Below are 15,947 nucleotides of genomic sequence, written 5' to 3' on the forward strand. Positions count from 1 at the left end.
ATATGTCTTTTCACAGACCAGCCATTCAATCCCAGGAATTTATTTATATTTCTTTCAATTTTTTTCAAACGTTAGGTTAAAAGAGGGTCTAAAAATATCAATTATTGAATGAGTTAAGTGACGCATCAATAGATTTTTATATTCATGTGTTTGAGTTATTTTAAGTGGACAGTAAATGTATATTGTTACACTTGCTGTACATTGACAGCTGCAACATTGTAGCAAAACGTCAGTTCTTCAGTGGTGTCCTGTGAAAGAAGTGAGAGGAGTGTACTCACTTTTGTGAGATGCAGCCAGACCCATCCATCCATTATCTACACCGCTTATCCTCACAAGGTTCGCGGGAGTGCTGGAGCTTAGCCCAGCTGTCAACGGGCAGTAGGCGGGGCACACCCTGAACCGGTCGCCAGCCAATCGCAGGGGACACAGGCACAAACAAACATGCACACTTGCTGCCAGACCCATTTTTTTGTATTTGGTCTTTGGCTTTAAGCAAGGAGCGCCACTGGATACTGAATCGTGCATGAATGGCAATAGATGAACACACAGGATAATTGTTCCCTCTGCCATCTAGTGGAAGAGCATTTAATTGTTTTGCCTGTCGCTATATGCCGCTGGTATGGACAGAAGAATAAGGATCCTTATTTGTAGTAAACGAATAATTTTTGGACTAATTAATGCAAAGTGTACAATTTCCAATGCCGCGGCACACCTTGTGATCTCTCACAGCACGGTGGTTTAGAATCACTGTATTACACATTGTGCCTAATCTGTTTTTACAACAGCCGCGGTCTATTTGTTACAAGTATCACTTTTATGGTTTTACAGAAGACAATAGCGATAAGAAAGTTGCAAAATAATACGTTCATTTGTCCACAGAGAGCGGGGGGCTCTCTCTCTCTCTCTCTCTCTCTCTCTCTCTCTCTCTCTCTCTCAGTCTCTCTCTCTCTCTCTCTCTCTCTCTCTCTCTCTCACCCGCCCACAAACTCAATCCCTCTTTCCCAGTTTGACCTTCTGTGGTCAACAAATCCACAATGTATGCGCAGTTCCTTGTGCAACTTGAGTTGTGATTGGACCAGATGAGGGCGTGGCGGTTAAGTAGTGGCACACTGAGTGAAGCAAGACTTCCAAATCCAATAGAACACCACAAAGAATAATCAAGACCCGCTGTGAAATACACAGGAGAATTATGCGGACGCAGAGAGAGATGTGACATTTTTTATTTTTTTTTGCAGGACTAGTGCATGTATTTTGCTAGCAAGAGAGCATGTGACAAGCCAGAAGGCTGAAACTTATCGCTAGGAAGTAAAAAGTTAACCGCAACTTTATCAGCTTGTCAAATGTGTTTCCACGCAGTCTTTAACTCTTGTTTGCACACATCCACATTACCTGGCTGCCTTAAACTCTGTATTTTCTGTTTTGTTTGGTCGTTTTTTTTTTGTCCTCAACTTCAACCCTAACTCCTCCCCCTCCTCTGTAGTGGTCACCTGGTTCAGCAAACAAACCACCCTTCCGAAACCTTGTTTCAACTTTAATCTTTTGCTCCTTTCTAACTGCTCCGTTCCAGTCACAGCCAGTAAAATCTAGTTGTGGTTACTAATGAAAGAAAATGTCATTCAAAATAGGTCATGCATGAAGAGCCAAGCAAAGATTAAAAAAAAAATCTTCAAAAATAAAAGACAACGAATAATTAAAATACAGTTGTATAGTATTTAGAATATTCCCTCATTTACGAGCATACATTTGGAATGGTCCAAAGGGGGAATAAGTCATTTAAAAAAAGGCATTATTTTTCGACTGTAGCCAGCTAGCTATAGCTAGCTCGTAAAGCTGTCATACAGCACGGCCAACAGAGGTGAGGGTAGATGTATGTTTCATGATAATGTTAATAAAAGTGTCACACACTCATAATGGTAGGCCATCGTAATCACTTTGTATCAAGTTTTATGAGGCCAAAGAGAATAAAAATGAAGAAGATTTGGACAAAAAGCCTCAGGCGGAGCCATAAACGGAGACCGGAGTATTGACGATCCTCTGGGTCAGTCCATGTGATGTAATATAGGCCACAGTAGAACTTTGGAGCCTCATGGGAAGCTTCTCTCCAAACAGAGTGGCTATTGACCCCCTTCAGGGTGAGATCAATGCCGCTGTGACATATACATGCACGGAAATATGGTGGCACGCCGCTCTATGTGCCCAAGAGGGATTCACATCCCAAATATCAAAAAAAGCACGAAAGATGAATGGCTCTAATTTTATTCTCAGCGTAGTCTAACTGTGTGCATGGGTGAAGTTTTCTCTCTTTTGTTATTCTGCTAGACTTTGCACAGGTCGTTTGGGTAACGGGGCGTTTGCGCCGTTGTGGGATGGAAGTAGTCTTTTCAGGCGAATCCTAGCGGCATAGTATTAAAAATCAGGGCACTCAGAGCGTAGTAGGTCTGAGTACTCCGTGCTTGACATTGCGGAAAAAGAAAGAGACTAGCTGGGGTACGTGCATGACATTGGCTGGTAAACTGCAAGATCTCCCCTTGCGGATGATGGAGTCGGCTATGAATGTGACGTGTGCAATTGGTCCCTGTGTGGCCCCCGCCCCAATAGTGACGTACGTGGGTGCTATTAAAATATTTTTAAGATGAGAATGATTAGAATTTGTGAATTTGTTCTACAATGATTTAGAGGGCTTGTCCCAAACTGGTGTCACATAGATAGTATATACACACACACACACACACACACACACACACACACACACACACACACACATTCTGTTGATTTATAATAAATCAATATTGATTTCTGTGGCTTGTTTGTATTTCTCAACAGAAAAACATCAATAAATTCAATTTCAAGGTGGTTTAGAGATACATTGTAGTCCAATCAGGTCATTTGTGTGATGTATTTAAACCTCACTGATGAAATCCACCAGTAAACTGTAGATTGGTGGTGTTTTTCTCTGCACTTCGACCTTGTTGATAAACTCGGTGGAGAAGGTGCACTGCTAATCTTCCTAAAACTGGACTGACCCAGAACCGACAGCTCTCTGCTGAAGGCCAATAAACCATAGCTGGTGTTTGTGTGTGTGTGTGTGGGGGGGGAAGGTGTTATGAGTTAACCACAAAATAATGATCTACAGCAGTAGTGTTAAAGTGTCGCCGAGCCTGACCTCAGTTAACTTTTGAAACCTTTTAAGTCCATTTTTGAGCAGGTTGGTTATCATCGTGCTACAGTATTATGGGAATTGTCAGAAGGCAGAAGGGCCCTTGCTGCGACTTCACTTGGCTAAGCACTTATGGTCCGACTGTAAAATACTGGCGGCTCCTTTACCATTTCTAACTATTGCAGGAAAACACATTGAAGCATTGAAAAAGTAGTTGCAGTTAATGTTTAAAAGAAGAATTATTGATGTGATAATGAGTGAACTGAAAGATCTCTGTTAACGTCCTTGTGGGTGTCAGCATTTTTACATTGATATATTAAATGCCGTGCCAGACTGCAATAACACGCTGGCATGGATACAAAATCCTCCCATTATCCGTCGCAGGTATAAGAAGTGGGAAACAATTGCGCTGCAGTGGGATTTGGGAGAAACGATTCAAGGTTTGTTATCGCTGCAACTGGATGACGACATGGCACCTGTCAAGAAGGTCAGCATAGATTTTGTTAAGTGAATGTTCTTTCTTTACACTCGCGCTACCTATTTCGAAAAAGCCAATCCAAGAGCTGAGTCAAAAAATTGAGTCGAGAAGCGCAATGTAACACACTGAGCGGTGTGCCTGATATTTCGATCACCGGTAGCGAAATAAGGTAGACGTCTACGCCACGCTAAAAGTCAACGGCTTGTTAACCGCTATAGTGAAGCATAAATATTGAATCCAGCTCTTGTATCTTGATCAATTTCATAAGTGCACCTGTCCTAACAAGGGAGTTCAATTTTGTTGACCGATCTTCCAGTCTAACTGAGTAGCGCGCTGACTGCACTGTTGCAACAGCTCTCGATGTAAGAGTGCCTTTTTTATCATCGCACCTTTGGACCCGGTGCCTCAGCCGTTTTCTGTCATAAAAGCACTCATAAACACGGAATCTTCATCGCATGGATAGAATTGTTCAGTCTTGTTTACAAAAGCGCATGACACGTGCGTAATTTCCCTGCTAAAACCTCCACAATCGGGCACTAAGCCATTACAAGCCATGCTTCCATCCATGTTCTATATTCTATTTGTCCTCATTGGGGTCTGGGTTGGGGGAGGGGCGGGATTTGTGTCGGGGGCTGCCCCAGCAGGCTTTGGGCTAGAGGCGAGGTACACGCTAGCTAGACTGGTTGCTAGCGAATCGTGGGGAGCTTATAGGCAAACAACGCTCGCGTTCACACCTACTGACAATTTTCATTGTTCAATGAACCCAACATGCGTGAAGACCCCGCAAACCCCCTTATACCGCGTGTTGCTCATTGATATTCGAGGACTTTTGTGTTCACACAGGGTATCATTGAGCGTCTGAACGCAGGCGAGGTGGTGATCGGCGATGGGGGCTTTGTGGTGGCCCTGGAGAAGCGGGGCTACGTCAAGGCCGGGCCGTGGACCCCCGAAGCCACCGTTACCCATCCGGAGGCCGGTAAGGCTCGGCCGAGGCGCACTTCCAAAGTTACGCAGAGGCATAAAAGCGACAAATTGACAAAGGCGAATGATGCTCTCAGTCAGGCAGCTCCACAAGGAGTTCCTGAGAGCCGGATCCAACGTCATGCAGACCTTCTCCTTCTACTCCAGTGACGACAAACTGGAGAACAGGGGCCAGAAACTACAACTGACAGTCGGCATCCAAACGAGAACAATTCTAAACTTAAAATTCTTAAAATTGCTGGGTCGAAATGAACCTCAATTGGGAGGAATTGTAAACCTATAGCGCTGGCTCCAAAAGGGACCGAACCCGTACTGGGTTAAAGTAAAACTATAAATGGATTATCAGTATGGCTGTGATTAAAAATGGCCGTTCAGAAGCTACCAACATTAGAATGTTACATTTGATTGACATCGGATCTGTCCAAAGTGATGACCAGCTTTAGCTTTTCAAACCGCCCAAATCCACTCTTCAACCCAATCTGCTGGGTCAAAAAGTGGATAGTCAACCCCCCCCAAAATCTTTGCAATAATATGTTCAATGCGCATTCACTAGTCTAAAAATGGCGTTCTGATCAATTAAAGTTGCGTTTGTGGAATTAAGTTTGTGGTTAAGCAGCAAAATCCACCTGTTTTTAGCCATCTCAGGGGGCGGCCATTTTGTCACTTTTTTTTGTCACACGACCAATCACGGCTGACCGGTTTTCTGAAGCTTAGCCATGATTGGTTATTACTTGAGCCCTGCGCAACTCTGATATCATATTCAGTCGACAGAAAGGGGCAAAATGGCTAAAAAGCAAGTGGCTTTTGCTGTTTAACTCGTGTTCCACAAATGCAACATTACTCAGAATGTTTTGACTAGTGGAGGGTCATAGGAAATATTTTTAAAGATTTTTCATGGGTTGACTTCCGCTTTAAGTAAAAGCTATCCAATCTTTTCAAAATCCACAGTGACACAGGGATTGGGTTAAGAAGACCATTTTTCAGTGATGGTCTGGTTCTCGAAATTTTCAGTCCGTCCAAATCAATGAGGCCGCGTGCGACCTGGCCCGCGAGGTGGCCGGTGACGGTGACGCCTTGGTGGCGGGAGGCGTGTCTCAGACGCCCTCCTACATGAGCTGCAAGCGTGAGGCTGACGTGAAGGCCATCTTCAAGAAGCAACTGGAAGTGTTCATCAAGAAGAACGTGGACTTCCTGATCGTTGAGGTAGACATCTACGGAGCCACTGAGAACTAGATTGGGATCACTCCATTTGAATGGAGAAAAGGCATGGCTTGGAGAAAAATACCGTTCGAAATCAAGGTTTAGCTCCAATTTTGACAGATAGTGTGGGCGGTCGTTAAAGCGCATACATCAAATCCAAGCAAGCTTTCCCACAAAAAAATCCCAGAAAGTAAGATTCAGTGAATAATCGAAGAATCACAAAGTAAGCCGTGCTTGGCGCGTCTGCATATTTGTGTACATGCATGTTATTTGTCATCTTTCAGAAAATGTTGCTACATTTAACAGATGTTTGCTCTTAAACCACGATTGCGTTCAACTTGTCCTTTAATCTCAGTTTGTTTCATCTCTTCGGGTAACCTAGGTGATACCCGATCAAGATCCAACCTATGAAACTGAAGATGCTGACAGTACCTCAGCTGGAGATAAAAGTGCAAGCAAAATGACCCAATATTCCATTTTGATCCGAGCTCAAAATCATATTCAGCAAAAAAACTAAGATATAAAATCCCCCACGTTTCACTGTCCTGATAAAAAACGTAAATCAATCCCCTGCAAAATGACAAAATTGGAATTAGCCCACTCTAGTCCTCAGTGGCTCAATTGACACATTTTACGGCAGTATGTCACATTCAAAACAGAATGGGAGTCAGGAAGGGAAATTTTCAATTAAGAACAGACGGAAATGTTCTTTTCTTTTGACCAAGTCTTATTTGTAAGCCTGAAACATGGTGTGCTACTGTTTTTTCAACCCATGTGGGTCACATATGAATCGGCCTCATTTTTTGTTGTTTATACCAAGCTGAGGCCGAGTGATGACTCCTGTGTCACGCGCAGTACTTCGAGCACGTCGAGGAGGCCGTGTGGGCCGTGGAGGTGCTGAAGACCAGCGGGAAGCCGGTGGCGGCCACGCTGTGCATGGGACCCGAGGGCGACATGCACGGAGTTTCGCCCGGCGAGTGCGCCGTCGCGCTGGTGAAGGCCGGTACGCTCGAATAAACTCATGGAATGTACACCATGGAGACACTCATAATTGAAGACCCCCCCAAAAAAATTACGCTGACACACGCCAATATACTATTCTATAGTGTCAAGTATATGACTAGACATTGGTGTTATTCCATAGGTGCCCAAATTGTGGGTGTCAACTGCCATTTCGACCCACTGACCTGTGTGAAGACTGTCAAGATGATGAAGGAGGGTGTGGAGAAGGCTGGATTGAAGGCTCACTACATGGTGCAGCCTTTGGCGTACCACACCCCCGATTGCAACTGCAAGGGATTCGTGGACCTTCCAGAATTCCCCTTCGGTATGATCGAATAATGTACGTTCCAAGGCACTCACTTGCGTTGCAACTTCAGTGATTCTCGGCTGCTTTAAGCTATGGAGCCCAGGGTCCTGACCCGCTGGGATATGCACAAGTACGCCAGGGAGGCCTACGACGCCGGCATCCGTTTTATCGGCGGCTGCTGCGGATTTGAGCCGTACCACATCAGGGCCGTGGCGGAGGAACTGGCGGTCGAGCGGGGGATATTGCCACCGGCGTCGGACAAACACGGCATGTGGGGCGCCGGTCTGGAAATGCACACAAAACCCTGGGTTAGAGCCAGGTAAAGCATCCTTATAGACCGTTTTGGTCACACTTTTAAATGTATACCAATGGGATACGTGGGATGTATAGTCCAAAAAAAAAATGATGGTTGAATTGACTCAATTATTATTTCGTCAGGTGTTTGCACAAAATAAAATCATCTGGATCCAGATACATTTTTTGAGTAGATGTAGAGTCTATTTACCAGTATGGCTGTGAAGTAAGTAGATGTAGAGTCTATTTTAAAAATGTATCTGGATTCAGATGATTATATTTCATATAACCACTTGAAGAAATAAAATTGAGTTAATGATGCACAACATTTTTTTTCAGTGTACACAGGTACCCTAAATGCCTTTCTTCTTTCATGAAAATGATTAATCAAAGGATTTTTGTTGTTGTTGTTGTTGTCATAATTCGGCTACATCTTGATCATCATCAGGTTAAAGTGTGCTTTCTTTTGGCTATTTTAGGATGTGTGAGGGGATAGGGGTGCGGTATATACCACGATGTTGAACATTTGAGAACATTTGCTCACGCAACTACAGCCTCAATGTGCTTTCCACCAGTTCAGAAAAAAACAGAAGATGACTGATTTCCATCTAATAAGTCCGGTTAATGTGTTATAAATATTTCTTTCAGGGCTCATCGTGACTACTGGGAAAATCTCTTACCTGCGTCTGGCCGCCCCAAATGTCCTTCCATGTCCACTCCAGACTGCTGGGCTATGTCGAGGGGCCATGCTGAACTCATGCAGCACAAAGAGGCCACCAGCGACCAGGAAATGAAGCGTGTGATGGAACTGCGAGACAAAGTGGGGAAATCAAAGCAATGAGATGAAACAAACAACGACGGGAGGCATAGCTTGAAGATAAATACGCTGTAAACATCAGAGCAATAAACTCAAACCTGAAAGTTTACATGTGTCAAATTACTATATATATATATATATATATATATATATATATATATATATATATATATATATATATATATATATATATTGTATGTATACATATTAAAATGATGAATGATGAACTTTTGAAGGACCAAATTCATCTTCATCATCATCATCATCATCCTCATCAACATCCTCATCATCATTCTTGGTACGGGGACACAATTGGTCTAAAGTGGTAACTGGACTTGAAATGAAACGTGCGGCTTTAATATGTCAAACGGATTTAAAAAGGCAGATCTGTCAAAACTAAAGCAGGAGTTGTAACTAAAAGATGTAAATGTGATTTGGATGCAATTTGGAGGGAGTAAAGTTTTCATATCTAGTAGGGTAAAAAAAAGAAAGGTCATGGTCCTTCGCAATGGCAATCACTAATTGGTTGGACTAGTTTTAATCGACAACCAAAAATAAATGCTCTGTTTGAAAAACGGACTTTTGATCAGCTGCAAGAGTGAAAGACCAAAATCCAGATCATTATGATAAAACCGACATTCAGGCTGAACCGACATTCAGTTACTCAATATGGTCATGAAAAGATTTCAATTACGTCTTGTGTAGATTGGTGTAACATTTGGAGAGACAAAATATTTTTTCGATGAGTACCCACAACACAACAGTACACAAATAGCTTTTTGCGAAACCTTAGATAATGTTTTTCACTGAAAAAAACGAACTTTTGATCATGATCAAGATCAGCTCGTGCAGCAGTGCAACGTTACATAACACATAAAAGTCAATGCAAACACTCCGGGTTTAATGATTCCGCCCCCCCCGAGTTTAAAGTTCTACACTTACAGTTCTGTATCACCTTACTTTTGCTCCTTGTACAGCACTTTTTGTACACCGGTGGTTGTCTTAAAGTGCTTTATAAATTACAGTCGAGTTGAGCATGTGCATCTTATCAATGTGTCCACTCAGCAACACTCACACTTCAATCGAGACACACAAACAAACCAGCAAGTGCAATTCATCCGGACTCAACTAGTAAATGTGCACTGACAACACACTCATTCACTCGAAAGGTGAGGGGGGCAGGTGTTGTGTAACTTGTGCTTTGCCAATCACAGCGTCTCGGCCTTAGACCCCTCCCCTGGTTGCAATAGATTTAAAGAAGTGCTCTGTCCCATTTTAATGTCTGTTTCAACCTGTCAAAGTCTGAGCAGTCAGGTGGTCCGCACAGCTCTGGGAATATGGCACCAGCAAAGGTAAGCAAGAGGAACTATGGCACTGGAATTAAATGGGGACTAACTGTTCCTTAAAGCGCCTAAATACAGAAAACATGCACAAAAAGTATAAATCCTTTAATTGACTGCGTTTTGAGTTTTAGATTACAAATGAAAACGTTGAGCCAAACTTTGATGGTATTGCATTTTGTGTATCAAGGAAACAGCTTCCCGTGTGATAAAAAAAAAAAAAAAACATTTAAATTAAGGCAAATAAATGAATAAATAAATGAATATGACAAAGCGATAACAATTAGTTGCAGTATTTCGCAGGTTGGTTTTGCAGTGCAGTTAAGGTCAAACGTTACTTTTGATGATTCAGGCCTCCACAGAGAAGTGTGTGGCTTCTCAATAATATTCTACCATTTTGATTTTGGCTCTAGTGCACAGGAATCTATCAGTAATCATTCCAAGTATCACTTTTGTGGTCAAATACTGCTGGAAGGAAAAACTTTCACTTTAGTGGCTCAACCCCCGACTCCACTAACCCGGTGGGAGTATTTTGAAGTGTAAAAAATGGGTCTTGTGTGTGTGTGTGTTTATTATCATTCCTAAATTGACATCCATCTGTTTCGGTCTCTCAGGGAATCTTGGAGCGTCTCAACGCTGGAGAGGTGGTGATTGGCGATGGCGGATTCGTGTTTGCCCTGGAAAAGAGAGGCTACGTGAAGGCCGGACCCTGGACCCCCGAGGCCGCCGCCGAGCACCCCGAAGCAGGTGAGGACCAGTCATCATCTTCCTTTTTTTTAGTTTAAAAAAAAAAAAAATTGACTTTTTTTAGTTTTTAAATACAGCTCTTGTTTTGGATCTCGTTAGATCGGGGATTTGGAAACCTCTGCATTGGATGTCTCTTTCTCTGGTTCTCTATAGATAAAATGGTCTTTATTAGTGTTTGTCTTCCAATCAGCTAGTTTTGGATTGATTTTATTTCGGTTTGCCTTTTGTCTTTTAAATACGGTTAGTTTTAATTAGTTTTTAGAGCAGATTCGAAATTGTATTAGTTTTATATTCTCTCTCTCTCTCTCTCTCTCTCTCGCTCTCTCTCTCTCTCTCTATATATATATATATATATATATTTATATATATATATATATATATATATATTATGATTTCTAATATAACATTTTTTTTTATTAATTAATATAGGCGAAAGCAACTTTTAAATAGCTGTCCACTGTAGTGACCACTGTGCTTGAAGGGGTTAATATATATATATATATATATATATATATATATATATATATGTGGAGTATTTATTGTGTTTAAGATTTTTAAAAAAAGTTCACTAAGTATTGTATAATAGTAACGCCAAAGCAAATAGAATAAAATAAACCCTTAAAACTCATGTATGAAATGAATTGAGATGAAAATGAAGGACATTTTCACTAGAGTAACAATTAGTTTTATTTAGTTTTATAGATGCAACTTTTCAGTTAGTTTTTAGTTTACTTTATTTCATTCGTTTTAGTTCCAGTTATTTCGTTAGTTTTCATGAACTATGATAACCTTGCTTGTTCCAGTGCGCCAGTTGCACAGGGAGTTCTTGAGGGCAGGGGCCAATGTCATGCAGACCTTCACCTTCTACGCCAGTGACGACAAGCTGGAGAACAGGGGCAATAAGCAGGCCTACACCGTACGTTCAATAAAACCAGTGTAGTATTTTTACTCTCTAGCTGCACAAGGAGCAGCCAGATTTGAGCATGGCATTATTAAAAGCTAGTCGGTTTCTTTGCATAGGGCGCCCAAATCAATGAGGCCGCCTGCAATCTGGCCCGCGAGGTGGCCAACGAGGGCGACGCCTTGGTGGCGGGAGGCGTGTCTCAGACGCCATCTTACCTGAGCTGCAAGAGTGAAGTCGAAGTGAAGTCCATCTTCAAGAGGCAACTGGACGTTTTCATCAAGAAGAACGTGGACTTCCTGATTGCTGAGGTAGATGTGAATCCTCAGTTCCGCACCCGCATTGGCGATTTCCCGTTGTCACGCATTGAGTTTTGCCCCTCCCGCAGTACTTCGAACACGTTGAGGAGGCCGTGTGGGCGGTGGAGGTGCTGAAGGGGACAGGAAAGCCCGTGGCCGCCTCTCTGTGCATCGGACCAGAAGGCGACATGCACGGCGTCTCACCTGGAGAGTGTGCCGTCAGGCTGGTCAAAGCTGGTTGGTGAACGGTTAATTTGCACACAAACACAACCTAGTCCATATTAACTACAGTGGTGCCTTGACTTGCAGGGTAATTTTTTTTTCCATATCGTTCCCCATTTAAAGAGAAAATGCTATCAATCGCTTCCAGACCTTGTGCTCCTTTTATTTTGCATGCCTTGGCCACCAGGGGGCAGTAGAATACAGACATAGAAACAAATAAGAAAATGAGTTTCACAACAGCGTAAATAATATTAGCCAATTTCACAGCGGGTAAAGAATATACGTCTGTGAGAGTTATATTGTCTGTCCACGCATGTTGCGTTACTGTTTGCTTTAAAATATCTGTTGCTGAACACCACGACATTCACTGCTGTTTCTTAGCCTGTCTTTGGTCTTTTGCGCTTTGTGTTAGCATTAAGCTAGTGGGCGATTCCTAAGCAAAAGTGGTGTGGTTGTTTTAAATAAACAACATTGAATTGTCTTTGTTTTATTTGTAGTTTGATAGTTAACTTGAGAGTGGAATTAAACAGCTTAAAGCCTCATTTTAGTAGAATTGTTGCTAAACTGCTGCTTGTCGTGAAGTGAGCTGAGTAGAGTTCACTGTCACTATGCAGCACTTTTTTGCTTGCAAGTATCATCCAAAAGCTTGTATCCCCCAAAACTCTTAAGTTGGATCACTTGTATCTCAAGGTACAACTGTATATCAAACGTATGCCTTTTTCTTATTTATAATGCTGTTTCCTTGTTGAAGGTGACACAATCTGAAGATCTTTTTAAGTCTAAAAAAGGGGGTTTGGTCCCACTGTGACTCAAATGCTAAAAAGAAAAATCTCTGAAAACAAAAGTCAAGAAAAAAAAAAAATCATCGGGCCCCATATTTGTGTTTTCCGGTAGCATTCCTAATTAGCAGGCTACATCCTGCTGGTTCAAGGCTACAAGATCGAACCATTTTTGATGTGAGCAAAGGGGCGGATAAATCCATTGTGACTCAGATAGCCAAAACAGAGAATTCTTCGCAAAATAGCGATAAAAAAAAATCACAAGGCTCCATATTTTTGTTTGGACATACATTTCTTAATTTACATTCTGGCAGCTGACAAAATACATTAGGAATAGATAGATGGGAATAAACCATTTGTATATTGAGGCATACGGACGACAGTGACTCCAATGACAACACAATCAATTCTACATTTTTATCCAGATATGCATCTTCCTAGCCTTTATGCTTAAATACAAACAGTTCCATCTTCACCTATAAATCGCAATAGTAGCTTTATTTGTGGTGGGTTCATGAACATGAACTACAAGTCGCAGCTACAAGTTGCTTTCTTGTGGATTTTGTGAGCTCACACCAGTGTGCCATCTTCTTGTGTAGGTGCCCAGATTGTGGGTGTCAACTGCCACTTTGACCCACTGACCTGTGTGGAAGCTGTCAAGATGATGAAGGCGGCTGTGGAGAAGGCCGGCTTGAAGGCTCACTACATGGTGCAGCCTCTTGCCTACCACACTCCCGACTGCAACTGCCAGGGATTCATCGACCTGCCAGAATTCCCCTTCGGTAATCACACACACACACAACACACACATTTGTCAGGGGTTGGTCCACACAAGCATAGAAAGACAAGCACACACAAACACAAATACACACACAAAAAAAGGTATACTTTTAACCCTTAATTAAGTGTTAATTTTCCATGACAAGGTACAGCAATTGCTCTTATCAAATGATGAATTATTAATGATTTTTTAAAATTTTCTCAGCCTAAAGTGAATCCTAAATCAATGTTTCAGAGAAAAGGGAAAGTGTTTAACACTACTCGTTTTGGATAAAAGCATCAATAATGTAATGTCCAATTTTATGTATGGTCGTTTTTCTACTGTTTTACTGTATCATTGTTACATGATTCCCAGGTGACCCTTCGTACTCAACTCAACTCAATTTTATTTATTTACCGGGCAGAAGAGTAGGGATGGAGCAGCAAGAAATGAACTTTTATACACATAAAAATGTATTGCATTGTCCCATTTATGTGTTACGGTTATGCAGTGGGTGGCAGCATTTATGAACACAGTAGACCTTCGTAGAATTTATACATCAACAGGTGCATGTTACTAAGGGAATCTGTGCAAATGCGGTGGAAATTCAGACAGTTCTCTGGACTGTTTCGATCTTATTCTTGGACACTGTTACCAGTGGAATTTCACAGCTTCAAGATTTTTACCACTACGAACATTTTCCTTAACATCGGTCAAATTTGAACCACAACAGCCTCAGCGTACGCAAATTTTGTAGCATTTCCACAACAAGATGACAGGTTAAAATATTTTAATGTTTTTGTATTTTTGTTCACTTTAGGAAAAGTTATAAAATTCCAGGGTGAAAGAATGACATTTAGGGCATTTTTATAGCTGTTAAATTAAAAAAAAATCACTACAAATATAGACACTTTGCAATTTATGAAATCCTTGTGTAGGTCTGGAGCCCAGGATTCTGACCCGCTGGGACATGCACAAGTACGCCAGGGAGGCCTACAACGCCGGCATCCGCTTCATCGGCGGCTGCTGCGGATTTGAGCCTTACCACATCAGGGCAGTGGCAGAGGAGCTGGCGGCCGAGAGGGGAATCGTGCCCCCTGGGTCAGAGAAACACGGCGTGTGGGGTGCCGGTCTGGAGATGCACACCAAACCCTGGGTCAGAGCCAGGTAATCCATAATAAAACACTTTTACGCCTCTGCAAGGGACACATTTGCATGATTGGAGTGCACATAGGATTTGGTGTTCTTCTAGTGGTAAGGTGTGTTGTCAAAAAAAATACTTTTTGGAATTTCAGCAGCTCTGTAGACATTAAAGGCAGGATCACAGATGACTGAGAGATTTAATTATATCTTTCGATTCTCTTCATCAAAAATGAGGCGGACTTCCTGAAACTGATTCTCTTCTTCAGTCAAATTTGCATAGTGTTAAACAGTTATGTGCCACCACCTAGTGGCCAAAAGTGGAATTGAATCCCAAAATAATAGACGAAACTGAGTCATGACAGGGCCCCAAAAATCTGTGAAATACCGTGAGTGTACATATATCTGCAAATGGATCTCTTATATGTGATTTCTGTTTGTGACTTAGAGCTCGTCGTGATTACTGGGAGAACCTGAAGCCAGCCTCCGGCCGTCCACTGTGCTCTTCCATGTCCAAGCCGGACAGCTGGGGTGTGACCAAAGGCCACGCCGAGCTCATGCAGCAGAAAGAAGCCACCACGAAGCAACAACTCAAGGAGCTGTTTGACCGCTCAAAGAGCCACTGATAGTGCTGCCCGCCTCAGACCTGACAGCAGAGATTCACAAAAACAGGCCTGGACAAACACACACATATGCAAATGTCAACATTTTCACCATGTTTACCACTCAGGGAGCCAGACCTTCACTTCAAACTGCCACTGTTGTGTGCATCTGCTGATTGTAAAGTGCCGTAGGGTTCATGTGAAGCCACAGTGGCAGCTCAAATTTGGAGCTCCCCCTTTAAGATTGGGACCTTTTATTTTCCATGACACAGGACCACTTTGTAAAATAAAAAGAGACCTAATACAACATGAATCTTGTCTTGACTGTTGCTATGTACATGTATAATAGCTCGTCTAATACTGAGCTAGTGAAGTGTTGCTGCTTTGGCTTGGTCTGACGCGATGGTGGCTTGTTTGCTTGATATCTGATTGTGTCCGTCAATAGAGAGTCCATAAGCCATTTGCTAAAATACGTAGTTTATTTGTCACTTTCCAAAAATTAAAATCTCCATAAAACACATAGCGTCTATAAACATAAATTCTGCCGCATGAAGCAGTCAAAATTGGTCACTCAAGAAAGGTCTGCTGCCAAGTCCCCCTCCGGTTGACTGCTGGTTGTGATCAGCATGATTCATCTCTATGGTCTAGCGCACAAGGCCAACAGGTGAGTTTGAGCGGCTGGCCCCTCCCCACAATTGGTCTTTTTTTTAAGCTTAGCAAGAACCAAGAGGCAAAACAGTGCAGTAGCCTCCATTCTTGGACCACATTTTTTTTGGCCAGATGTATTGTGGAAGTGTGATTTCGAACATTTTCTGGGGCCTCCGTTCCACCTCCACGGCACCAACTTAATCATAGGCGCCGACGCAGCTCGCTCACCGCCTTACAAATGCTCTTCTGCTAAGAATATTTTGTTGCGTATTC

At 42.4% G+C, this 15,947-nt stretch overlaps 2 protein-coding genes across 2 annotated transcripts; both read left to right on the forward strand.

The window, feature by feature from the left end:
• The first annotated feature begins 3,379 nt into the window (after window positions 1-3,379).
• On the forward strand, window positions 3,380-8,260 carry LOC147147144 (betaine--homocysteine S-methyltransferase 1-like). The gene is made up of 8 exons (XM_086030214.1): window positions 3,380-3,644; window positions 4,479-4,611; window positions 4,694-4,806; window positions 5,628-5,819; window positions 6,672-6,819; window positions 6,961-7,143; window positions 7,216-7,444; window positions 8,068-8,260. The coding sequence occupies exons 1-8, from the start codon at window positions 3,627-3,629 to the stop codon at window positions 8,258-8,260; spliced, it is 1,209 nt and encodes a 402-aa protein (XP_085886340.1). The 5' UTR covers window positions 3,380-3,626.
• A 1,160-nt stretch (window positions 8,261-9,420) lies between these two features.
• Window positions 9,421-15,339, forward strand: LOC147147145 (betaine--homocysteine S-methyltransferase 1-like). Its single transcript, XM_086030324.1, has 8 exons — window positions 9,421-9,588; window positions 10,191-10,323; window positions 11,127-11,239; window positions 11,344-11,535; window positions 11,613-11,760; window positions 13,124-13,306; window positions 14,223-14,451; window positions 14,873-15,339. Exons 1-8 carry the CDS (start codon window positions 9,574-9,576, stop codon window positions 15,048-15,050), a joined length of 1,191 nt encoding a protein of 396 aa, XP_085886450.1. The 5' UTR covers window positions 9,421-9,573; the 3' UTR covers window positions 15,051-15,339.
• The last annotated feature ends 608 nt before the right edge of the window (window positions 15,340-15,947 follow it).

The sequence above is a fragment of the Filicampus tigris genome, chromosome 5 (genome assembly GCF_054856515.1).
Source record: "Filicampus tigris isolate MCC_2025a chromosome 5, RoL_Ftig_1.0, whole genome shotgun sequence".
Taxonomy (NCBI): Eukaryota; Metazoa; Chordata; class Actinopteri; order Syngnathiformes; family Syngnathidae; genus Filicampus; species Filicampus tigris.